The 20,311-nt window shown below is 44.2% G+C and overlaps 1 protein-coding gene across 2 annotated transcripts in view; it reads left to right on the forward strand.

Annotated features, from left to right (window-relative positions):
* ARFGEF3 (ARFGEF family member 3) overlaps positions 1-20,311 on the forward strand; it is a 177,212-nt gene that overhangs the window by 134,104 nt on the left and 22,797 nt on the right. For both annotated transcript variants that reach the window (XM_042939936.1, XM_042939935.1), the window contains 6 exons: positions 1,606-1,751; positions 3,515-3,694; positions 11,950-12,094; positions 13,672-13,794; positions 17,578-17,681; positions 19,306-19,450. In XM_042939936.1, coding sequence (XP_042795870.1) covers positions 1,606-1,751; positions 3,515-3,694; positions 11,950-12,094; positions 13,672-13,794; positions 17,578-17,681; positions 19,306-19,450 — 843 coding nt within the window. The remainder of the gene's footprint in view (positions 1-1,605; positions 1,752-3,514; positions 3,695-11,949; positions 12,095-13,671; positions 13,795-17,577; positions 17,682-19,305; positions 19,451-20,311) is intronic.

A 20,311-nucleotide genomic window follows, 5' to 3' on the forward strand; every position in this document is an offset into this window, starting at 1 on the left:
AGCCTCTGTCCTGATGGGTTCAGGCTGGGCACGCGCTGTGGTGGCAAGGTTGGATTGCACAACATCTGAAGTCCTTTTCCATCTTGAGGAATCTGAAGTTCTAAGTGTATATGTTTGGCCTTTTGATCCTTACTGCAGATTCTGATTTGAGAAGTACAACTCTTTCCCTGCTCGTTTTTAACAGACTTTAAAACCCTAGCTATATAAAGCTAACCTCCAGACCCATCAGACGTCCAGAGCATTCCTGAGCCCAGGGACAGCCTTCAGAGTGTTTTGTATTGGAGAAATCAGCAAGCTCTCAGCTTACAAAAAGCAACGAGCAGGGTCAGAAGGAGGCAGCACACCTAGGAGGAGAAGGCAGCATTTGCTTCGGAATGAATCACACAGGAGTTAAAATGCTGCCTTCACCATTTACCAGCTGCATTGTCTTGGGCGAGTCAGTCTACCTTCCTGACATTTCATTGTTCTTAATGGCAATAATTACGTTTGTTTAAAGCTTGCTTTAAAAAAAAATAACGTGGGGCGCCTGGGTGGCTCAGTCGGTTAAGCGTCCAACTTCAGCTCAGGTCACGATCTCGCGGTCCATGAGTTCGAGCCCCGCGTCGGGCTCTGGGCTGATGGCTCAGAGCCTGGAGCCTGTTTCAGATTCTGTGTCTCCCTCTCTCTGCCCCTCCCCCATTCATGCTCTGTCTCTCTCTGTCTCAAAAATAAATAAACGTTAAAAAAAAAATTAAAAAAAAAAAAATAACGTGACTGACGACACCTAAAGAACCAGCACAGCATTCGATGGCGAGTAAACATTCGGTGAATGTCAGCGATTATTCTTACTGTCATTTTGAAGTTTATTTGATATGGCAAGATTAATTAGAAAGGAGGAGCGTGATAATGATCAGCATTTTGTAGGCGGCATGAGAGAAGCCAGACATGAGTGAGAAGAAAGTGACAAGAAGGGAGAAGACCAAGGTGACGGGGCAAAGAAATTGCAAAAGGTCAGAGTAGGCAAGGACTGCACGGAACCAGACAGAGCAGGTTAAACAAGCATGTTATTGAGTGGGCAGGAGCCTGACCTGCTTGGCAAGGGCTTCAGAGGTGCCACTAAGGGCTGGCAAAGTAGAGCATGAGTGACGACAGCAACGAGCTAGGAGGGGGGGGGTCAGTACGTATGTGCCAAGCCCCGCGATGAGCACCATCCTTAAAGTAACTTGAAGAGGTGAGTGCTGTTATCCCCACTTGCACAACCAGAAACGTGGCTTGGAGAGGGAAGTCTCTGGTCCAGCGGAACCCGGCTTCTAAGTGGCTCAGCCAGGATTTGAGTCCAGGCAGCCGGACTCCCCCGCCCTCCTCCTTAACCACCGCATCATTCCTCCTCATCCACAGCCTTGCTCACACTTGTCACAGCAGGCATTGGGCATCTGCTGGTGACTCGGAGGGGTGGGGTCTGGCCTTGTTGAGTGAGCCACCCTGTCTTGAATCCAGGGTCCTCTCTCCTCTTGCTTGGCCCCCCGCTGACTAATCCTACCGCTCTGGGTATTTTTAGCCTCTCTCTGCGCTCGAATGGGTCCAGCTAGTTGTGTGTTTGGGTGTTCTGGTCTTGCCTTCTTACAGGAGAAGTTAAATCCACCCAAGACCGGAAAAGTGCCCTGCACCTGTTCCGCCTTGGGGATGCCATGCTGAGGATCGTGCGGAGCAAATCGCGCCCGCTGCTCCACGTGATGCGCTGCTGGAGCCTGGTGGCCCCGCACCTGGTGGAGGTGAGCACCTGTGAGCACCTGGAAAGCGGGGCCAGTGCAGGGGGTTCCAGCCAGTGTGCGGACAAAGAGCACTGTGGCCCGAGAGCAGCGCCTGGGCACAAGCATCACGGTTCTCTATCCGTCACGGCACCTAGAGAGTCACCGCAAAGGGCGGTCCCACCACGGTGTCACCCTGACCCTCTTTCTTTACAGTTACGCGACTTGGCTAGGTACCTCCCACAGCTGGTTTTTCATTCTTCATGCTCCGGTTTTAACCAAGGCTGGAGCTTCGCTTTTTTTTTTTTTTTTTTTTAAGTGTATTTATTTAGAGAGAAAGAGAGCATGTATGGGCACAGGGAGAGGAGAGGCAGAAAGCGAGGGAGAGAGAATCCCCCGTCGTGGGGCTCAGTCTCACGAATCGTGAGATGATGTCCTGAGCCGAAATCAAGAGTCAGATGCTCAACCTACTGAGCCACGCAGGCGCCCCAAGGCTTCAGTTTTATGCGTGATTACACCAATGCCTTTTGCTCCTGCCAGCCTCCCTTTTCTGATAGCTGATTATATATAATCTGGGAAGCACCCTGCAACTAACCATACTTCCTAGTGTTCTCAACAAAATTAATACCGGGGCCCCTTTCACTCTCCCACAAAGCAGTTCATAGGATAAATTCTGTCATACAAACTAAGCATTTCAACACATGACGACTGGCTACTTCTCAGTTGATGGGAAAACTGTTGCCTTGTTTTTCATTAAAAACTATTCTTACTCCTTCTTTAGTGCTCATCTGGTAGAGCTATGTCATAAAATAAAGGTGGGTTTTTTTTGGAGCTTAATTCACTAAACTGAGAACATTCTAGCAAGGAAATAACAACTTGGTCATGGAAGAACCGTGTATCAGTTACCTGTTACACTATAATAAATCACCCTGAAAACCTAGCCATTTAAAACAATAACCATTTACTTAGCTTATGATTCTGTCCGTCAGAAATCTGAGCTGGGCTCAGGGGGGCCCTTCTGGTCTGAACCAGGCTTGGCTGATCTCAGCTCGCCTCGCTTGTACGTCTGTGGTCGGCTGGCTCCCGGTGGCCTTGGCTAGGTGGGCTGGACAAGTGGGCCTCTCTCCATGGTCTCTCTCCCTTCAGCGGACCAGCCCTGGCTCATTGACGTGGCATTCTTAGGATTCCCGAGGAAAGCAAGAGGGCAGACCCCGAATCAGAACCACTTTTCAGTTCTCTACTCATGCGATGTTTGGTATTGTCCCATTTTCCAGAGCAGGTCGGACATCCAAGCCCAGGGTCCGTGTGAGAGAGGACTGCTAAAGATCCAAAGATGTGACCCAATCAGAGCACTATCGGTGCAGGTGGCCCGCCTCTCTGAGGGATGATGTCTCATCTGATCTTCATACCTGGGGCATGGCTAAAAATGAGAGCATGGGCAACTCCCCGAACTAGGTTCTGGTGTCTCGATGGTCCATGTGTTCTCTACGCCCAAGAAAACTGAAACGTTATAAGGGGGGAAAAAAAATAAATTACTAGAAGCTCTTATTTTTCCCGAAATATTAAAGTAAAACTGGAGTTGTGCCTGGTCTTCGGTTAAATGATTAAACATTCAATTTTAGTGTCCTGTTTATCTATACTTGTTCCTTGGATTTTTTTTTTCTCTTTTACTTTAACAGAATTGCTGCCTTTACCTCCCTACAGTGGGGTGGGGGGGGTGGTTAGGAACCTCAGAAACCATTTTCCCGAAGTCCTGACGGTGTTCTTCTCTCTCACGAATTTCGCAGGCTGCCTGCCATAAGGAAAGACATGTGTCTCAGAAGGCTGTTTCCTTCATCCACGACATACTGACGGAGGTCCTCACCGACTGGAACGAGCCGCCCCATTTTCACTTCAACGAAGCCCTCTTCCGGCCTTTTGAGCGCATCATGCAACTGGAGTTGTGCGACGAGGACGTCCAGGACCAGGTCAGGGTGCCGTTCAAGTCGGCGTCGCCAGCCCCACCGCGGGCTCTTCTTGACTACGCTGGCTGCCACTGCTCTGCGGCCTTTGCAGATTCCGTTTTTCTACTAACCCGCCGTGGAATCTGTGACGGAGAGGGGAAGCGCTTTAGCTAACTAGATACACGGCTAGTGATGGGTGGCACCGGGGTTCGAAACGGGGCAATCTGGCTGTAGCGGTCTACACTTTCACATACCTCTCCCCTACTCTTGATCACTACAGTACCCTCTGGACACTTCATGCCTAGCGTGACGGTGGGCTAGGAACACAGACCCACGCTCTGAAACCTACCAACAACGTTAAGTAAAGGTTTATAAATCCCTTTGAAGCACGTTGACGCTTTCTGGCAAGAAAGTAAAGAATACTAAGATGTCCAGAACTAAGTAACAACGGGAAGGCTGGCTTTGCCACGAGGGGATTTGCCATCAGCTGGAGCTGAGTTCTGCTTATCACATTCTTGAGGCCACGGGAATGGGAGACAGATCTCGATGCAAACCTTACAAAACTGGGGTTCACTCAGGCCAAAGTTAAATGAATAATAAATCCAAGTATCACCGTCCCTGAGGATACTGGCAGCCTCTCCCTAACATTGGCTCTTGATAAAGATTAAAAAAAAAAAAAAAAACAAACAAAAAAAAAAAAAAAAAACTCTGTAGGATTTAAAATTACAAGCTAGGCTTCCTATACGGTCAGCATATGAAATTAGACCACGCTGGTGGACTGAGAAGCCTTATACAGGCACGTGACAGAAGCAACAGAAATTCCTCCAGAGGAACTCTTCTCAAATCGGGCCACAAAAGAATCCCACAAATAAAGTTCCAGCATATGTGAGTTCACAGCATTTACAAAATATTACAAAACACACAGGGAAACAAGGCAGCAGTCAGAGGTAACTGCCGAAGGAACAGGTGGTACCATCAGGACTAAAGAGCATTGAAATATTGGCATCTTGGCCTGCAAAATATTAAATGAGAATGCCTAATAAGCTTAAGGAAATGAAAGCAAGGAAAATGCAAGTTAATACCTAAACTCTAAATTGTGGGGGGTGGGGGAGGGTTCAATAATAGTGAATTAAATAGTTCAGATCAACTTCCCACAGGGATCAACCAGAAAAAGTTGGATAAAAAAATTTTTTGTTCAATCACTGGAAGGCATTGGAATACAACTATGTATTCGATAGCTATGAGGCCAGTATCTAGGAGAAAAAGAATACCCAGAGTCTGTACCTGGTGCCTGAGACTACTTTCCGTGAACTGGAATCCCCTAATCTCAGAAGAGGAAGCTAAAAGATTGACAAACTAAGCAAGATTAGAGTGTTTAATGAAACACTGATCTCTCGGGGCAGAACCATGAAGAGAAAAGGGGGACGTATTAGGAGGAGGAGTGAAACTTAAACAGACTAGTCATAACGGGGAATAATCCCAATTCCTAACACGAGATGAATGACTGAGAGTTCTAGTGTCAGCCATAGTGCAGAATACCTCTCTGCTAGAAGATGACGTCGTCCCAAGGATTCAGATTACTTCTTGATTTGCATGTGCAGTGTCTACATTCAATCAAAAACTAATCAGGCTCATTAGGAAATAATATGTTGAGGCACCTGGGTGGCTCATTCGGGTAAGTGTCCAACTTTGGCTCTCAGGTCATGATCTCGCGACCCATGAGTTTGAGCCCTGCATCAGGCTCTGTGCTTACACCTCAGAGCCTGGAGCGTGCTTCAGATTCTGTGTTTCCCTCTCTCTCTGCCTGCCTCTCTCTCTTTCTCTCTCTCTCTCAAAAATAAAAATGAAATGTTTTTAAAAAGGAAATAACATGTCATTGAAAACAAAACAAAAAAAAAAAAACAATAAAAATACACACACATGCGTGCATGCTCAGCCAGGGATCCAGACATCAGAGTTACCAGAGACAGACTTTAAAATAACTATGCTTAGCAATCCCTATCAAAATAACACCAGCATTCTTCACAGAGCTAGAACAAACAGTCCTAAAATTTGTATGGAACCAGAAAAGATCCCGAATAGCCAAAGCAATCTTGAAAAAGAAAACCGAAGCTGGAGGCCTCAGAATCCTGGACTTCAAGCTCTATTACAAAGCTGTAATCATCAAGACAGTATGGTACTGGCATAAAAACAGACACTCATATCAATGGAACAGAATAGAGAACCCAGAAATGGACCCAGAAACGTATGGCCAACCAATCTTTGACAAAACAGGAAAGAATATCCAATGGAATAAAGACCGTCTCTTCAGCAAATGGTGCTGGGAAAACTGGACAGCAACATGCAGAAAAATGAGCCTGGACCACTTTCTTACAACATACACAAAAATAAACTCAAAATGGATGAAAGACCTAAATGTAAGACATCAAAATCCTCGAGGAGAAAGCAGGCAAAAACCTCTTTGACTTCGGCCACAGCAGCTTCTTACTCAACATGTCTCTGGAGGCAAGGGAAACAAAAGCAAAAATGAACTATTGGGACCTCATCAAAATAAAAATTTCTGCACAGCAAAGGAAACAATCAGCAAAACTGAAAGGCAACCAACGGAATGGGAGAAGGTATTTGCAAACAACATATCAGATAAAGGGTTAGTATCCAAAATCTATAAAGAACTTATCAAATTCAACAACCAAAAAACAATCCAGTGAAGAAATGGGCAAAAGACATGAATAGACACTTCTCCAAAGAAGACATCCAGAGGGCCAACCGACACATGAAGAAATGCTCAACATCACTCATCATCAGGGAAATGCAAATCAAAACCACAGTGAGATACCACCTCGCACCTGTCAGAATGACAAACATGAACAACTCAGGCAACAACAAATGTTGGCGAGAATGCAGAGAGAGAGCATCTCTTTTGTCCTGTTGGTGGAAATGGAAAACTGGTGCAGCCACTCTGGAAAACAGTATGGAGGTTCCTCAAGAAATTAAAAACAGAAATATCCTAGGACCCAGCAATTGAACTACAAGATATTTATCCAAGGGATACAGGTGTGCTCTTTTAAAGGGGCACATGCTCCCCAATGTTTATAGCAGCGCTATCAACAATAGCTAAAATGCGGAAAGAGCCCAAATGTTCACTGAGAGATGAATGGGTAAAGAAGATATGGTATGTATGTATGTATATACATACATGTGGTATGTATGTATGTGTGTGTGTGTATACATACATACATACATACACACACAATGGAGTATTACTCGACAATCAAAAGGAATCAAATCTTGCCATTTGGAACTACATGGATGGAACTAAAGGGTATTATGCTAAGTGAAGTTAATCGGAGAAAGACAAATATATAACTTCACTCATATGAGGACCTTAAGATACAAAACAGAAGAACATAAGGGAAGGGAAGCAAAAATAATATAAAAACAGGGAGGGGGACAAAACATAAGGGACTCTTAAATATAGAGAACAGAGGGTTGCTGGAGGGGTTGTGGGGGGTGGGGATGGGCTAAATGGGTAAGGGGCATTAAGGAATCTATTCCTGAAATCATTGTTGCACTATACGCTAACTTGGATGTAAATTAAAAAATAAGTAAATTATTTTAAAAATAAAAAAAAAATAACTATGCTTAAATATGTTGAGGAAGATTTAGGACAGGAGGGATTTGGGCAACGGTGGCATGAAAAAGTTAACGGATCTTCCTCACAAAAATCAAGTATTAAACAGGACAAAATTGTCAAAAGCAACACTTTCAGGTTTCTAGAGACTGACCAAAGACAGACAACAAATTGAGTAGCATTTGTGTGTAGAAATAGTTTCTGATACAACTTTGGTTGGGAACAGTGGAAGTGCCTGACTTCCTGGCAAAGACCATACCCATCACCCTTGCTCTCAAGATATTGGCAAGAAAATAGGAGTTTGACCAGTGTGGAGCTAACCTGGAAAATCATCAGTGTTTCTCCTATAAATGATGGACTTGGTTTGACGAAGATGAAAAAAGACCATTGGTTTGGCAACTAAACGTGGTGAATTCATTAGGAAGTGAACAGGGGAACCCCGCAACTTTGCTAGCCTAAGGTTGCAGCGAGCAGTGAACCGGTAAGGAACGTAACGTGAGTCTTGGGGGCACCTGGTGGCTCAGTCAGTTAAGCATCCGGCTTCAGCTTAGGTCATGACCTAACAGTTCGTGAGTTTGAGTCCCACATCGGGCTCCGTGCTGACAGCTCAGAGCCTGAAGCCTGCTTCTGATTCTATGTCTCCCTCTCTTCTCTGCACCGCCCCCACCACTCATGCTCTATCTCTCTCTTTCAGAAATAAATAAACATTAAAAAAAAATTAAAAAAAGGAAATGTAACATGAGTCTCTGAAAACCAGAGACGTAATAGAAAGACGAGATAAGTTCCTTGCACATCTCTGGCTGACTGAAACACGGTGTAAGATAGACCATACAAATACCACCATCAGTAGGTAAAAACCAGGGAAACTTGAAAACTGGTTAACCTTGGAATATTTTCCTCAATCTACACACATGGATTGGTTGAAGAGAATGGGAGCTTTAAAGGCTCAAGCTATCTGAGCACAACTTCTTCCCGCTTCATCAGCTGACCACTAACCTATGCAGACATGGGGATGAATACGAGATAGTAAGGCTAAGACATGACAAATTAAAAAAAAAAAAAAAAAACTGAGCCAGAGACTTTGGCTTCTCATACATAGGAAGAGATGTTGCACAGTGTAAGTCCAACCCTTTATTAAAAAAAAATCAGAAAAATTAATCAGAATTCAGCATTCCTACACTCTATTATATAAAATGTCAAATTTACAGAAAAAAAAAGAAAAAAACATGCAAAGAGACAAAAAAGAGTGACACATTGAGAGGGGAGGCAAACAAACAAACAAACAAACAGAAAGTGACTTAGAATGAGCCCAGATATTGGTGGTGAGGGACAGTCTTTAGAATAGCTATTATAAATATGTTCAAAGAATGAAAGGAAAATATGACAATGACTCAAAAATAGTCTAAAGAAATGAAAACTATTTGGAACGGCAGAAGAATTCGTGAACTTTGAAGGTAGATTGGTAGAAATCATCCATTCTAAAGATTGGAGAGGATTGTTTGACCAGAAACAAAACCTTGAAGACCTGTGGGAAAATATCAAGCTTACAAGGCATGGGAGTTCAGAGATAGATGAGAAAGACAAAGGGTGAGAAAACATATTTCAAAAAATAATGGAACCCCAATTAGCATCAATACATAGAGATCCACAGTAGATACATTAGAGTCAAACTGCTCAAAGACAAAACCTTGAGAGCAGCAAGAGAAAAATAGTTCATTACTACAATAAGATTAATTGCTGCTTTTCCAGAGAGAATGAAAGCCGGAAGATAATGCAATGATCTATTGAAAGTGCTGGAAGAAAAAAAAAAAAAAAAAAGTCAGTGAATAATTTAGAGTAATTACCTTTCAAAGATAACGATGAAGTAAAAGCATTCTCAGATAAACAAAAATTGAAAGAATTTCTTGCTAACAGACCTATAAGAAATACTAAATGTGCCTCAGTCGGTTAAGCATCCGACTTCAGCTCAGGTTGTGAGCTCATGGTTCGTGAGTTTGAGCCCCGCATCAGGCTTACCGCTGTCAGCACAAAGCCCCCTTTGGATCCTCTGTCCCCCTCCCTCTCTGCCCCTCCCTTGCTTGTGCGCTCTTTTTCTCAAAAATAAAGCGTTTAAAAAAGGAAATACTAAATGAATTCCTTCAGACTAAAAGGAGGTAACAAGATAGTAAATCAGTTTTACAAGAAGAAATGGTTCTTATGTGAGTAAATATAAAAAGATTTATGTATTTTTTCTTTTTGTTTTAAAAATATGTTTAGAGCGCTAACTCTGACACTGTATTTTTGGATTTATTAAATATAAAAATATAAATAACCATAACAGAACAAAGGGGGAGAAAACGAAACTATTTAGAAGCAAATTTGCTATATTTTGCCAGAATTACGTCAGTATTAACTTGAAGAATATCGTGATGAATTAAGGATGTATATTATCCCTAGGGCAACAGTCAAGAGAATAACACAAATAATAAATTAAAAGTAGATAAAGGATTCCATACAATTTGACGATAAATTTCATATTAAAAACATGTTTAACACAAAAGAAGGCAGTAAAGGAGGAACAGAGGAACAAAAATCACATTATATGTGGAAAACAAATAATAAAATGACAGACCTAAATAAGACATCGTTAATAATAGCATTCAATATGTGTTGGCAAAAAGATGCTCAATGTCATTGGTCATTAAGGAAATGCAAATCAAAACCACAATGGGATATCACTTCAAACCCACTAGAATGACTCCGAGATAAAAGATACTAAGTTTTGATGAGAAGTCAAAACTCCCATGTGCCACTGACAGAAAGGTTAAATGCACCACCATGGAAAACAGTCTGGCAGTTCCTCCAAAGGTACATACCCAAGAAAAATGAAAATATATATCCGTATAAATCTAGACACAAGCATTCATAGTAATGTTATTCATAATAGCCAGAGAGTTGGAAACAACGTAAATTCCATCTGCTAATAAATGGATAAATGTGGTATTTCCATATAATAAAATATTATTTGGCAATAAAAAAAAAATGAGTTCTGATTTGTGCTACAACATGGATGAACCTTAGAAACCTGACACTAAGTGAAAAAGGCCAGTCACAGAAGGCCACATTTTGTATGATTGCATTTATGTAAAATGTCCATCGATAATAAGCAAATCAGTAGAGATACAAAGTAGGCCAAGGATTGCCTGGAGTGGAGGGTAGGGTTGGGTGGGAAGGATGACTGTCCCCAGGTGCTGGCTTTGGTGGACACAGGCAGGTAATGAAAATGCTCTAAAACTAGACTACTGATTAGATTGCTGCACAACTCCTTGAATATGCTAAAAAAAAAAAAAAAAAGTTATACAGTATAAATGGGTCGATCTTATGGTATGTGATTTATGTCTCAAAGATGTTAGAAAACACGAATTGACTAAAAGTATCAAAAGGCAGAGATTCTAAGACTGGACAAAGCAAGAAGATATTATAATATGCATGTGACAAGAGACAGATTTTAGATTCAAAGGCACAAACAGATTGCAAGTAAAATATTGGAAAAGATATGCCATGCAGATAGTAACCATGAAGGAGTTGGGGTGGCTGTATTGATGTCAGGCAAAATGCACACTAATATGGTGAATATTACTAGAAATAATCTTTGGGACCTTGCGTTAGGCAAAGATTTCTCAGAAGTGACACCAACATGAAGGCACTTGGTGGTTCAGTTGGTTGAGCGTCTGACTTAGGCTTACGTCATGATCTCACGGTTTGTGAGTTCAAGCCCCACATCAGGCTGTGTACTGACAGCGCAGAGCCTGCTTGGGATTCTCTCTCCCTGCCTCTCCCCTGCTTATGCTGTCTGTCTCTCTCTCTCTCTCTCTCTCTCTCTCTCAAAAATAAAAATTTTAAAAAAAGAAATGACACCAACATGATCCATAAGAAGAGAAATTGATGAATTAGGTTTCATCAAAATTAAAAACGTGTTCTTCAAAAGACACCATTAAAAAATAAAAAGACAAGGCCAAACTATTTCCAAATATGTATAAATCCTATATCTCAGGAAAGACCTGAATCTAATAGTCTTTTTTTTTTTTTTTGGATGTGTGTTTATTTTTGAGAGAGGGAGAGAGACAGAGCATGAGCCGGGGGGCAGGGGGAGGGCAGAGACGGGGGGGGGGGGGGGGGGGGACACAGAACCAAAGCAGGCTCCAGGCTCTGAGCTGTCAACACAGAGCCTGACACAGGGCTTGAACTCACAAACTACGAGCTCATGACCTGAGCCGAAGCCGGGTGCTCAACTGACTGAGCCACCCAGGCGCCCCAGGAAAGACCTGAATCTAGAATACATAAAGAACTCTAGTAACTCATTAATAAAAAGTCAATAATGAGAAGACAAAAACCCAATTTAAAAAAAAAAAAACCCAGCAGAACATTTATGGATGGCTAACAGGCGTGTGAACAGTTGCTCAACAATGGAAGTCTTTAGCAGAATGCAAATTAATGCAATGTGGCTGCTCATGTAGATTTTTGAGTGAGTTTGGCTGAATTCTGGTGTTTCTTTTTCACTGGCACTGATCCAGATATAGGGACCAGAGAAGCGTATCCCCCTTTCCAGAAATTCTCCTGCTGCTTGTAAGGAAGAAGTTTTAAGTGCTACTTCCTTTGCCTCCGCCAGGTCGTCACATCCATCGGCGAGCTGGTTGAAGTGTGTTCCACCCAGATCCAGTCAGGATGGAGGTCCTTGTTCAGTGCCCTGGAAACGGTGCACAGTGGGAACAAGTCTGAAGTGAAGGAGTATCTGGTCGGTGATTACTCCATGGGTAAGAACGTGTGTTCGTCTCGTATCCCAAAACTTTACTGAACGCTTTGATGAGTTCTAAAGTTTGGGGTGGAGTCTTGAGGAGTTTCTACATAAAATATACCACGTAATCTACAAACAGGCAATGGTACTTCTTCCTTTCTGATTTGGATGCATTTTATCTTTTCCTGCCTAGTTGCTCTGGGTAGCATTTCCAGTCCTCTGTTAAGTGAGGGTAGTGAGAGGGAAGTATATGTGGATGATTCTTGTTATAAAGCATTAGTTCTTGATGTCCGTTTTCATGCTACCTAAAGAAACAGAGCAATAGGGAAGACCGCCATGCAGCCATGTTTTTCCGGCAGGGAACAATCTGGTAGAGCAGGGACACACGTCCTGAGTTCTGCCAGCAGGCCAAGAACCCTGAGCATGATGAATCAGGCCCTGCTCTTATGGACAGATTAGACAGAAGACTGACACTCCCGTTTGTTGTTTCAGTTACACCTATCTGTGTTGAGTTCATTCCTAAAGCCAAAAAGGAAAACATTATTCACTTGCTAGTAAGAAGCAGGAAAGCATCATCATGTAGTAGAATCCCAGTTAAGGAAATTGGCTTTGGCTGGAAATGGATGGGGACCCATAGAGCATGCCCAGCAACCATGGGTATTCTGTCAGTGTGTGGTCCCCAAGACTACTGATACGTTCAGAAACCAACCAGAGGGGTTCATGGGACTCAGCCTATAGTTATACTAAGTCTTGTTGCATGGCTCAGATTTATTACGTGGCTCACAGCCGAGATTTATCATGGCAACGTACTAAGGACAGGCCAGAGGATCAGAGCAAAAAAATCAGAGAATCTTGGGACATCCCTGTGCAGGTTTCGTGTGCTCTCTGCCTCCCATGAGGGTCCCACAGAGCATATTCTTCCCCAGTAGTGAAAATGCAGTAACATGAGGCTGTTTCTTCCCAGCAAAGCCCATTAGAGACCCAGCTAAGAGCTGGCCACATGGGTACCCTCTACCTAGCTCCCACCAAAATCCCAGATTCCCCAAAGGAAAGCAAGTATTCGGAATAAACCATGTTGTTTGCACAGTCTAGGCACCGTGAACCACCCTTATCAGTTAACTGTTGCCCGGGAATATTCTGAGAACCCAGTTCCCAGATACCAATCAAGGAAAAATCTTGCAAAGCAGGCCTTCTAAGAATAGCAGTCTCAAGCCTGTGAACTCTTTTCTGCACAGTTATGAGTCAATCAGAATACGCCATCAGGGCTTTTCTAAAACCTTCCCTTCCCTATAATTGTGTGTGCAGGAGAATCCCAGAGGCCCGCATGTTTCACTACCCTGTAGACTCACACATTGCCTCAGCCCTGCATTCAGCTGTTTGCCCTCATCTCTGGTCTACCGAGGTCTTGGTGTTTGTAGCCTTCCTGCAGCTCCCCCTGCAGGCAAAGCTGAGAAAGACAGTACTGTGCGCTCCGTCAAAAGGCCGGGGATTTCCTCCAATAGGTCTTTTCCAAGACCCCATGGAAGATGCTGAGAGTATGGACAGCCTGAAGGGTAGACTTCATTTTCTTACAATTCTACCACCTCCTCCCCTCAGGAAAAGGCCAAGCTCCAGTGTTTGATGTATTTGAAGCTTTTCTCAATACCGACAACATCCAGGTCTTCGCCAATGCAGCCACGAGTTACATCATGTGCCTTATGAAGTTTGTCAAAGGACTGGGTAAGTGGGGCCTTCTTTCCATGCCTCGTGACAGCTGGGGGCCCCGTCCTGGATGACTTTGTGTGGAAGGGCCCGGAGACAGGCCCAAGAACAAGCTTGGCAACAAGCAAGCAAGCAAGCCCGGGCGAGATGCAGATGGCAGTGTGCTGTCTACTCAGGAGCAGAAAGCTTACTGTGAAAGCAGCTTGGATTCTGTCCAGGGTTGCTGTCATTCATCGTGTTCACGGGACACTCTTGTAGCACGTTTTCAATCTATGTGTTATTTTGCGCCAGCTTCTTTTTGAGTCTCAGAATATTCGGTACTGTATTCAGTAACTGCCCCGATGCGGGAACTACGATCCTCGATGTCCCATAATTGGCGGCCTCCGCCTGAGTTCCCAGCTCCTCCTAAAAAATAAATAAATAAATAAAAATCAAGCATGCCTTCCCCTAGGCCTTGTTAATCATAAAATTTCTCTGGAATGTCAAAGTCCCCCTTCTCTGAGGCCTTGTGGGTGTCAGAGTCTACTACGTTGATTTTCTGCTTAATTTAGCAATACTTTAACAAAGTAGAGTCCTGCTATACCACACGACCTGCTGTAGCAGGTTTCTATAAAGCGCAAGCTACCTGGGATGAGAGGCGAGGGCAGTTAGTTTCTGCCAGCAGTTCCTAAAACCAGAAATTTTAGAAGGAACTTAAATCTTAAAGTTTTGAGAACTTCGCCCTGGAGTGCTCTGAGACATGGAGGCTAAGAACAATTTAAATAAGGGCAATATAAAGTTCATAATATATATAAAGTTCATAATATATATATTTTTTTAATTTTTGCTAAATAATTGACAATTCCTTTGCAAAAGAAAACTGGACACAGAGAAACGAGGTGACTTCACTCACGCTCCCTTTTTTTTTAGGGACCAGGAACAAAATGCAAGTTTCAGGATAGCGCCTGAAGGCAACAAGTCTGATCTGTAGACCATTGTTGTTGTAGTCTATTATTTATCATATATGCTTTATTCTATTATTACGTACACCCTGGGAAACAGAGGACTGAGCAGAAGGGTAACCATCGCAGCCGCTTGCTTCTTGATGTTACAAATTGGGCTTCTGTTCTCACGGAGTTGAAGTGTGCTCCCCTCCCAGCATGTAGATGTGCTCACGAACCCAGAAGATCTCGGAACCCCATGCTTTGGGGATTTTTACGGAGGCTTCATCACATAGGCATGATAGATCTTTAACTCTGTTTAGGAGTTAGGAAGGGGATGTTCTAGTCATGGCTTGATCTTTCTGGTGACCAGTCCACATCCAGAAGCCCACCGGCTGTTGCCTCAATCAGAACAATAGATATTCCTACCATCCAGGAAATTCCAAGGCTGTAGGAGCTCTGTGTCAGGAATTGGAGTCAAAGACCAAATATCAGAACAAAAGATGCTTCTAGTACTCTTGTCGCTTGGGAAGTGACAAAGGTTTTAGGAGCGATGTGCCAGGAACTGGGAGCAGAGACCAGTATATGTGTTTGCTATTATATCACAGTCTTATATTTCATTGAAGAGTCATAATGTCTTCATTATGTGCCTGCTATGTGGGCACATCTATGTGAAGATAGAAAGATGAATAAAACATGGGAGAGGTTCCTGCCTGTGAGACGCTCACAGGCTCTTCTAGGAAACACATATAAATCGATTGTTACAATTCAGTAAGATGAATATTTTCATGGAGGCTAGTAAAAAAAAAAAAAAAAAAAAGACACGTAAGCTGAAATGAATAAGCCGCTGAGACAGATGTTTGGTAGCGGGGGCTAGGTGCAAGCTTCAAAGGGGAAGTGACATTTGAACTTGGTGGGGTAAGCCGTGGGTTTACTTTCCTAAAGACAAAGTACACTGAAGGTGCCCACATAAGAGGGATGGTGGGTGATCAGTTGGAAAGAAAGGAAGGGGGCAGTTGCGAAGGGTGCCGCGTGCCAAGTCAAGGAATCCAGAATGTGCGGGGAGGGTTATTAAGTAAAGAGTACTCCAGTCACATGCACGCTTAGACACTAAACTCTGGCAGGCACATCTCCCCATACGTGGGTGCGAGAAGCTGCGGGCAGGCGGATTGTGCAGAGAATGCCATTGGCTCTAGCACATGGCAGAGGTGGGGTCTGTAGGGCTTGTCACCGAATGGGGGCTCGGGGAGGGGGAACCGAGGATGGCTCCCGTTCCCCACGTTTCATACAAAGGCTGGTGCTGCCCAGAGTTAGGACATTCAAAAGGAGAGCAGGTTAGGTGTGGAGGAGAGGAGAAGGTATTGACGTTGGACCTTTGGACCTGTTGAACTTCTGTGAAACTCCACTCGAGGGGAGATGCCTAACAGCGTGTCACAAATGTGAGATTTTCTCTTAAGGAGGGAGTTAAGGGCAGCAAATGGAGATGCAGAATTATCGGGATGCACAAGGAGGATGGTTTTTTCTGTGAATTATAAGGTGGAGTTATTTGTACGGAGCATGGAGCATGGAACCCGGGGGGTACTCAGGGGCCTCCAGTACAGCCCTGCTGGCTGTGGACGGCCCCGGACTCCAGGGGGCGCCACTTGCATAGACTTTGATGTGTACCGCGGCGGCCTTGGTTAAAACCAACAAAAAAACTTTGGGAAGGCTCACTGTGATCAACAGGCTAAGAAAGGAACGTATTTTTAATTCCTGCTTGGCTTATTCAACATGAATTTGATCTATGCTGTGTTTTCACGTTGTGAAGTGTGCTGATCCAAACCGAGGGTTGGCAAACAATTGGCACAAAAAAAAAAAATTATTTTATAAAGTTTATCGGAACACAGCCATGATCATTTGTCTGTAGCTATTTTTGTGCTTGGACAGTAGATTTGAGAAGGTGTTACAAAAACAAGGGAACCTGCAAAGCCTGAAGTATTTCCTGTCTAACCTGTACAGAAAAAGGTGATCCTTGATCTAAAATACAAGTGTTTATCTCTTCTTTTTAAAGGAGAAACATGCCTTTTTGTCTGAATTTTAACTAATGCCTAGTAACTAGGTCTCTTTACCCCCGGGCGAGGGTGCTAGTTGCTACCCTTGTAGACAATGGGAAACAATTACGGTATCAGTGGAACAAAGTTACTAAAACTATGTGAATAGATTCATTGCATGAGAAGAATGATAATCCTCGACTAGTATTTACCTATAGAAAATCTAGATGCCCTCTACAGATCTGCGAAATCTCTAGATATATACCACCAAAAAAATAAAAAGAAAGAAAAATCATTTCAACTCAATTCAGTCGTCTCAGTCCCCAAACCCCAGATGTTTAGATCATCCCAGAGCCTTTATTTATCATCACTATTTAGTGCTGAGCACTGGTAGCCGATGGGTTCTTTTCCAAACAGAGAGAGGCCTGGCGCTTCATTCCAGCCCAACATGTGGCTTGTCGCCAGGATTCTCCTTAATCATCAAGCTTCAGAGTCATACCGACAGCAGCAGGGGCACAGTGAAGTGAGTTACAGGCTGTCCAGGTACAAAACAACAGCGTCCAGCCACCGTGGGTACTGTGGTAGAACCCAGAAAAAAGTCCATTGCTTACTGAAAAGGAGACTCACAAAATGGAATGTTCCCAACAAAATAAGATGCACGCTGTGATCCCAACTGTGTTTAAGATGCACACGTGCAGAGGGGAGAAAGGACTGTCTCCGGGGTTGCAGAGCTTGGGGTAACTTTTTCTTCTTATTTCAGTAGACATTTATTGAGCCAAGGCCGTGTGGCTCAACAGGTCTCCTGTTGAAGGAGGAAGGCGAGAGTAATTTTGTCGATCTCTGTCCGCCAGGGGAAGTGGACTGTAAAGAAATAGGAGACTGTGTCCCGGGACCGGGAGCCACGTCCCCGGACCTGTGCCTGCCTGCCCTGGATTACCTCCGGCGCTGCTCTCAGGTACCGGGGCGGTGCTTGCACTCAGCTCTAGTATAAATTTTTGTCCCCACCCCGTCCAGGAAGGAAAGGAAGAAAGTAATGGAAATATACTAGAACGCACAACTGAACTGCAATCTCTCAAACTTCTCATTTACACTCAGACGCAGGAACCATCCTAATCTCTATGTTTGAGTCAGGCTGTAAGGAAGGGAGTCATGAGGTCTCGGGAAGTCCTCACGATAGGACCAGAACGTGGACGGTGGGGATGCGGCCAGTGGAGACAGAAACAAAAGAGGGATGCAGTCGGCCAAGATCTAGTGAAGAAATCCCATGCAACAGCGCTCATCCAAGTCAACAGCGACCTTCATTGTGCAAAATCCAGTCACTGCCAATATCTGCGTCCAACGCCGCCGGACCAGAGGATGGTCCCTCCTGAAGCCCTTTCTTGCCCCCCCCCCCCCCCCACGCTTCAGTGAAACCCTGTCTCAGTAGTTGTAGTCCTGTCTTTGCGGGTTCTGTCCCCAGGCCTCCTCTGGACTGTGGAACCTCTCCCATGGTGATAGCAGGTATAGCATGAAGCCCCAGGACTTTAGAAAGGATACCCAGCCCCCGCCTCTTCCCCCAGCTGCCTCCACCAGGCCCCACTCACAACAGAACCGCAGCCACCTTTTCACCCTCAGATCGTTCCTTCTCGCTCTGGGCTCCAACCACACGGACTTTTTGCCCCTCAGATACACGGTGCCTTACCGCTCAGGGCTACTGCCCTCTCCTCTGCCTAGAATTTCCCCTCCCTGGATCTCTGTGGGATGCTGCTTCTCTTGATCTCATCAGGAACATCACCTCCTCAGAGAGACCAGAGCTATGAACCAACTCCCTGCCAACATTCCCACATACCCCGGTCATTCTAGTATCACCTAATTGTTTCTATAGCCTTTATGTCCGAAATTATTATTGTAAGACCCCCCCCCCCCCCAGGACAGGAATTTTTTCTGTCTCCCTCACAGCTGTTTTCCTGGCTTCTGGAACAGGACAGGCCCAGCAGGCACAATTCTAATTCATGAGGCTCCAGGGGAGTTTGGCCCAGGAATGCGGATTCCTGGGCGACAGGCTCCACAGCAGTGAGAGGGGGATATGGAACCCAGGGCAGTCTGTCAGTTCTGCTTCCTCTCCCTTCATCTCTCCCACCTGGCCCACACAATCCTTCGTTCCCCCACTTACTGTTGGCCTCAGTGCCTTGGTGTCGACTGAAGGGAAGGGGAAATCAAAGTCTAGTATCCCATTTACCTATAGACTCTCTCCTCAGCGATCCCCATAGAATACTCCCCCCATAGGCAAAAACTCTTGACCTGTTTTGTGGTTCCCTGGGAAGGTTTACAAAAGCCTATAAGATTCATAGGCAATTGAGATGCTGAGCAAGTATCCCTAGAGTCTTTTTCTCCACCTTGTGGTTTGTACTGAATGCCGTCTCACCCCCTCCATGGGAGAGATGCCTCCAAATCCCAACCAACCTTAGAACCTTCATACGTTGAGAGCTTTTCTGGTTTTCCCTAACATGAATATGGCTGGTGTATAATTTTATTCTTCATTAACACCCAGAGTGCAGCTTTTTCCAATATATAATTGCATTTGATATTTCATTCTTTAGTTACTGGCCAAAATCTACAAAATGCCGTTGAAGCCAATATTCCTTAGCGGGCGACTCGCTAGCTTGCCTCGAAGACTTCAGGAGCAGTCGGCGAGCAGTGAGGATGGCATTGAGTCAGTCCTGTCTGATTTTGATGACGACACTGGTAAGTTAGTTGACTGGACCGAAATACTTTCATATTCCCAGAAGCTTAAGTCATGAGTTCAGTAACTTACAGATCATAAGAATGATCATCCATTTCTGTTGCTATTGTTTTTAATTCTAATAGAACACGGCTACCTAAAGTTTCCATGGACTCTTTAAAAACATCATTTGAGGGGCGCCTGGGTGGCTCAGTCGGTTAAGCGTCCGACTTCGGCTCAGGTCACAATCTCGTGGTCCGTGAGTTCGAGCCCCGCGTCGGGCTCTGGGCTGAGGGCTCGGAGCCTGGAGCCTGTTTCCGATTCTGTGTCTCCCTCTCTCTCTGCCCCTCCCCCGTTTATGCTCTGTCTCTCTCTGTCTCAAAAATAAATAAACGTTAAAAAAAAAAAAATCATTTGATGTCTTGTCTCCAAACCCATCCTTTTTAGTTTCCATCGAAACTCAGTGTGAACAGAGTGCAGCTTCCGCTAAATATAGTTTCTAACTCTGAATTCTCTATAATTTAGTAAATTGGGATGTGGTTGCATTGGTACTTAAATTGGCTGGTAATTGTCTTTAATACCTTCTAGGAAACACAATCATTATATAATTACTTCCTGCAGGACTCTTTGGTTAGAGACTGGGGAAATTAAGCCACTACTGAAGAGAGAATCTATTTGTGGCTGGTGGAACTGAAGGCTCATTAAAAGAATAATTTCAAAGAATGTGTTTCAAATTAGTTCCCATGTAATTTCCCGAGGATTGGAGTTCAGTCTAGTAACTTGGGGACATTTTCAGATGGGTTAACTCATGCTCACACTTGTCTTCTGAGTCCGTCGACCCTGCCCTGTTCTAGATCTAGAAATAGAAATTATGTCCTTAAAGG

Source organism: Panthera leo, chromosome B2 (genome assembly GCF_018350215.1).
Source record: "Panthera leo isolate Ple1 chromosome B2, P.leo_Ple1_pat1.1, whole genome shotgun sequence".
NCBI lineage: Eukaryota > Metazoa > Chordata > Mammalia > Carnivora > Felidae > Panthera > Panthera leo.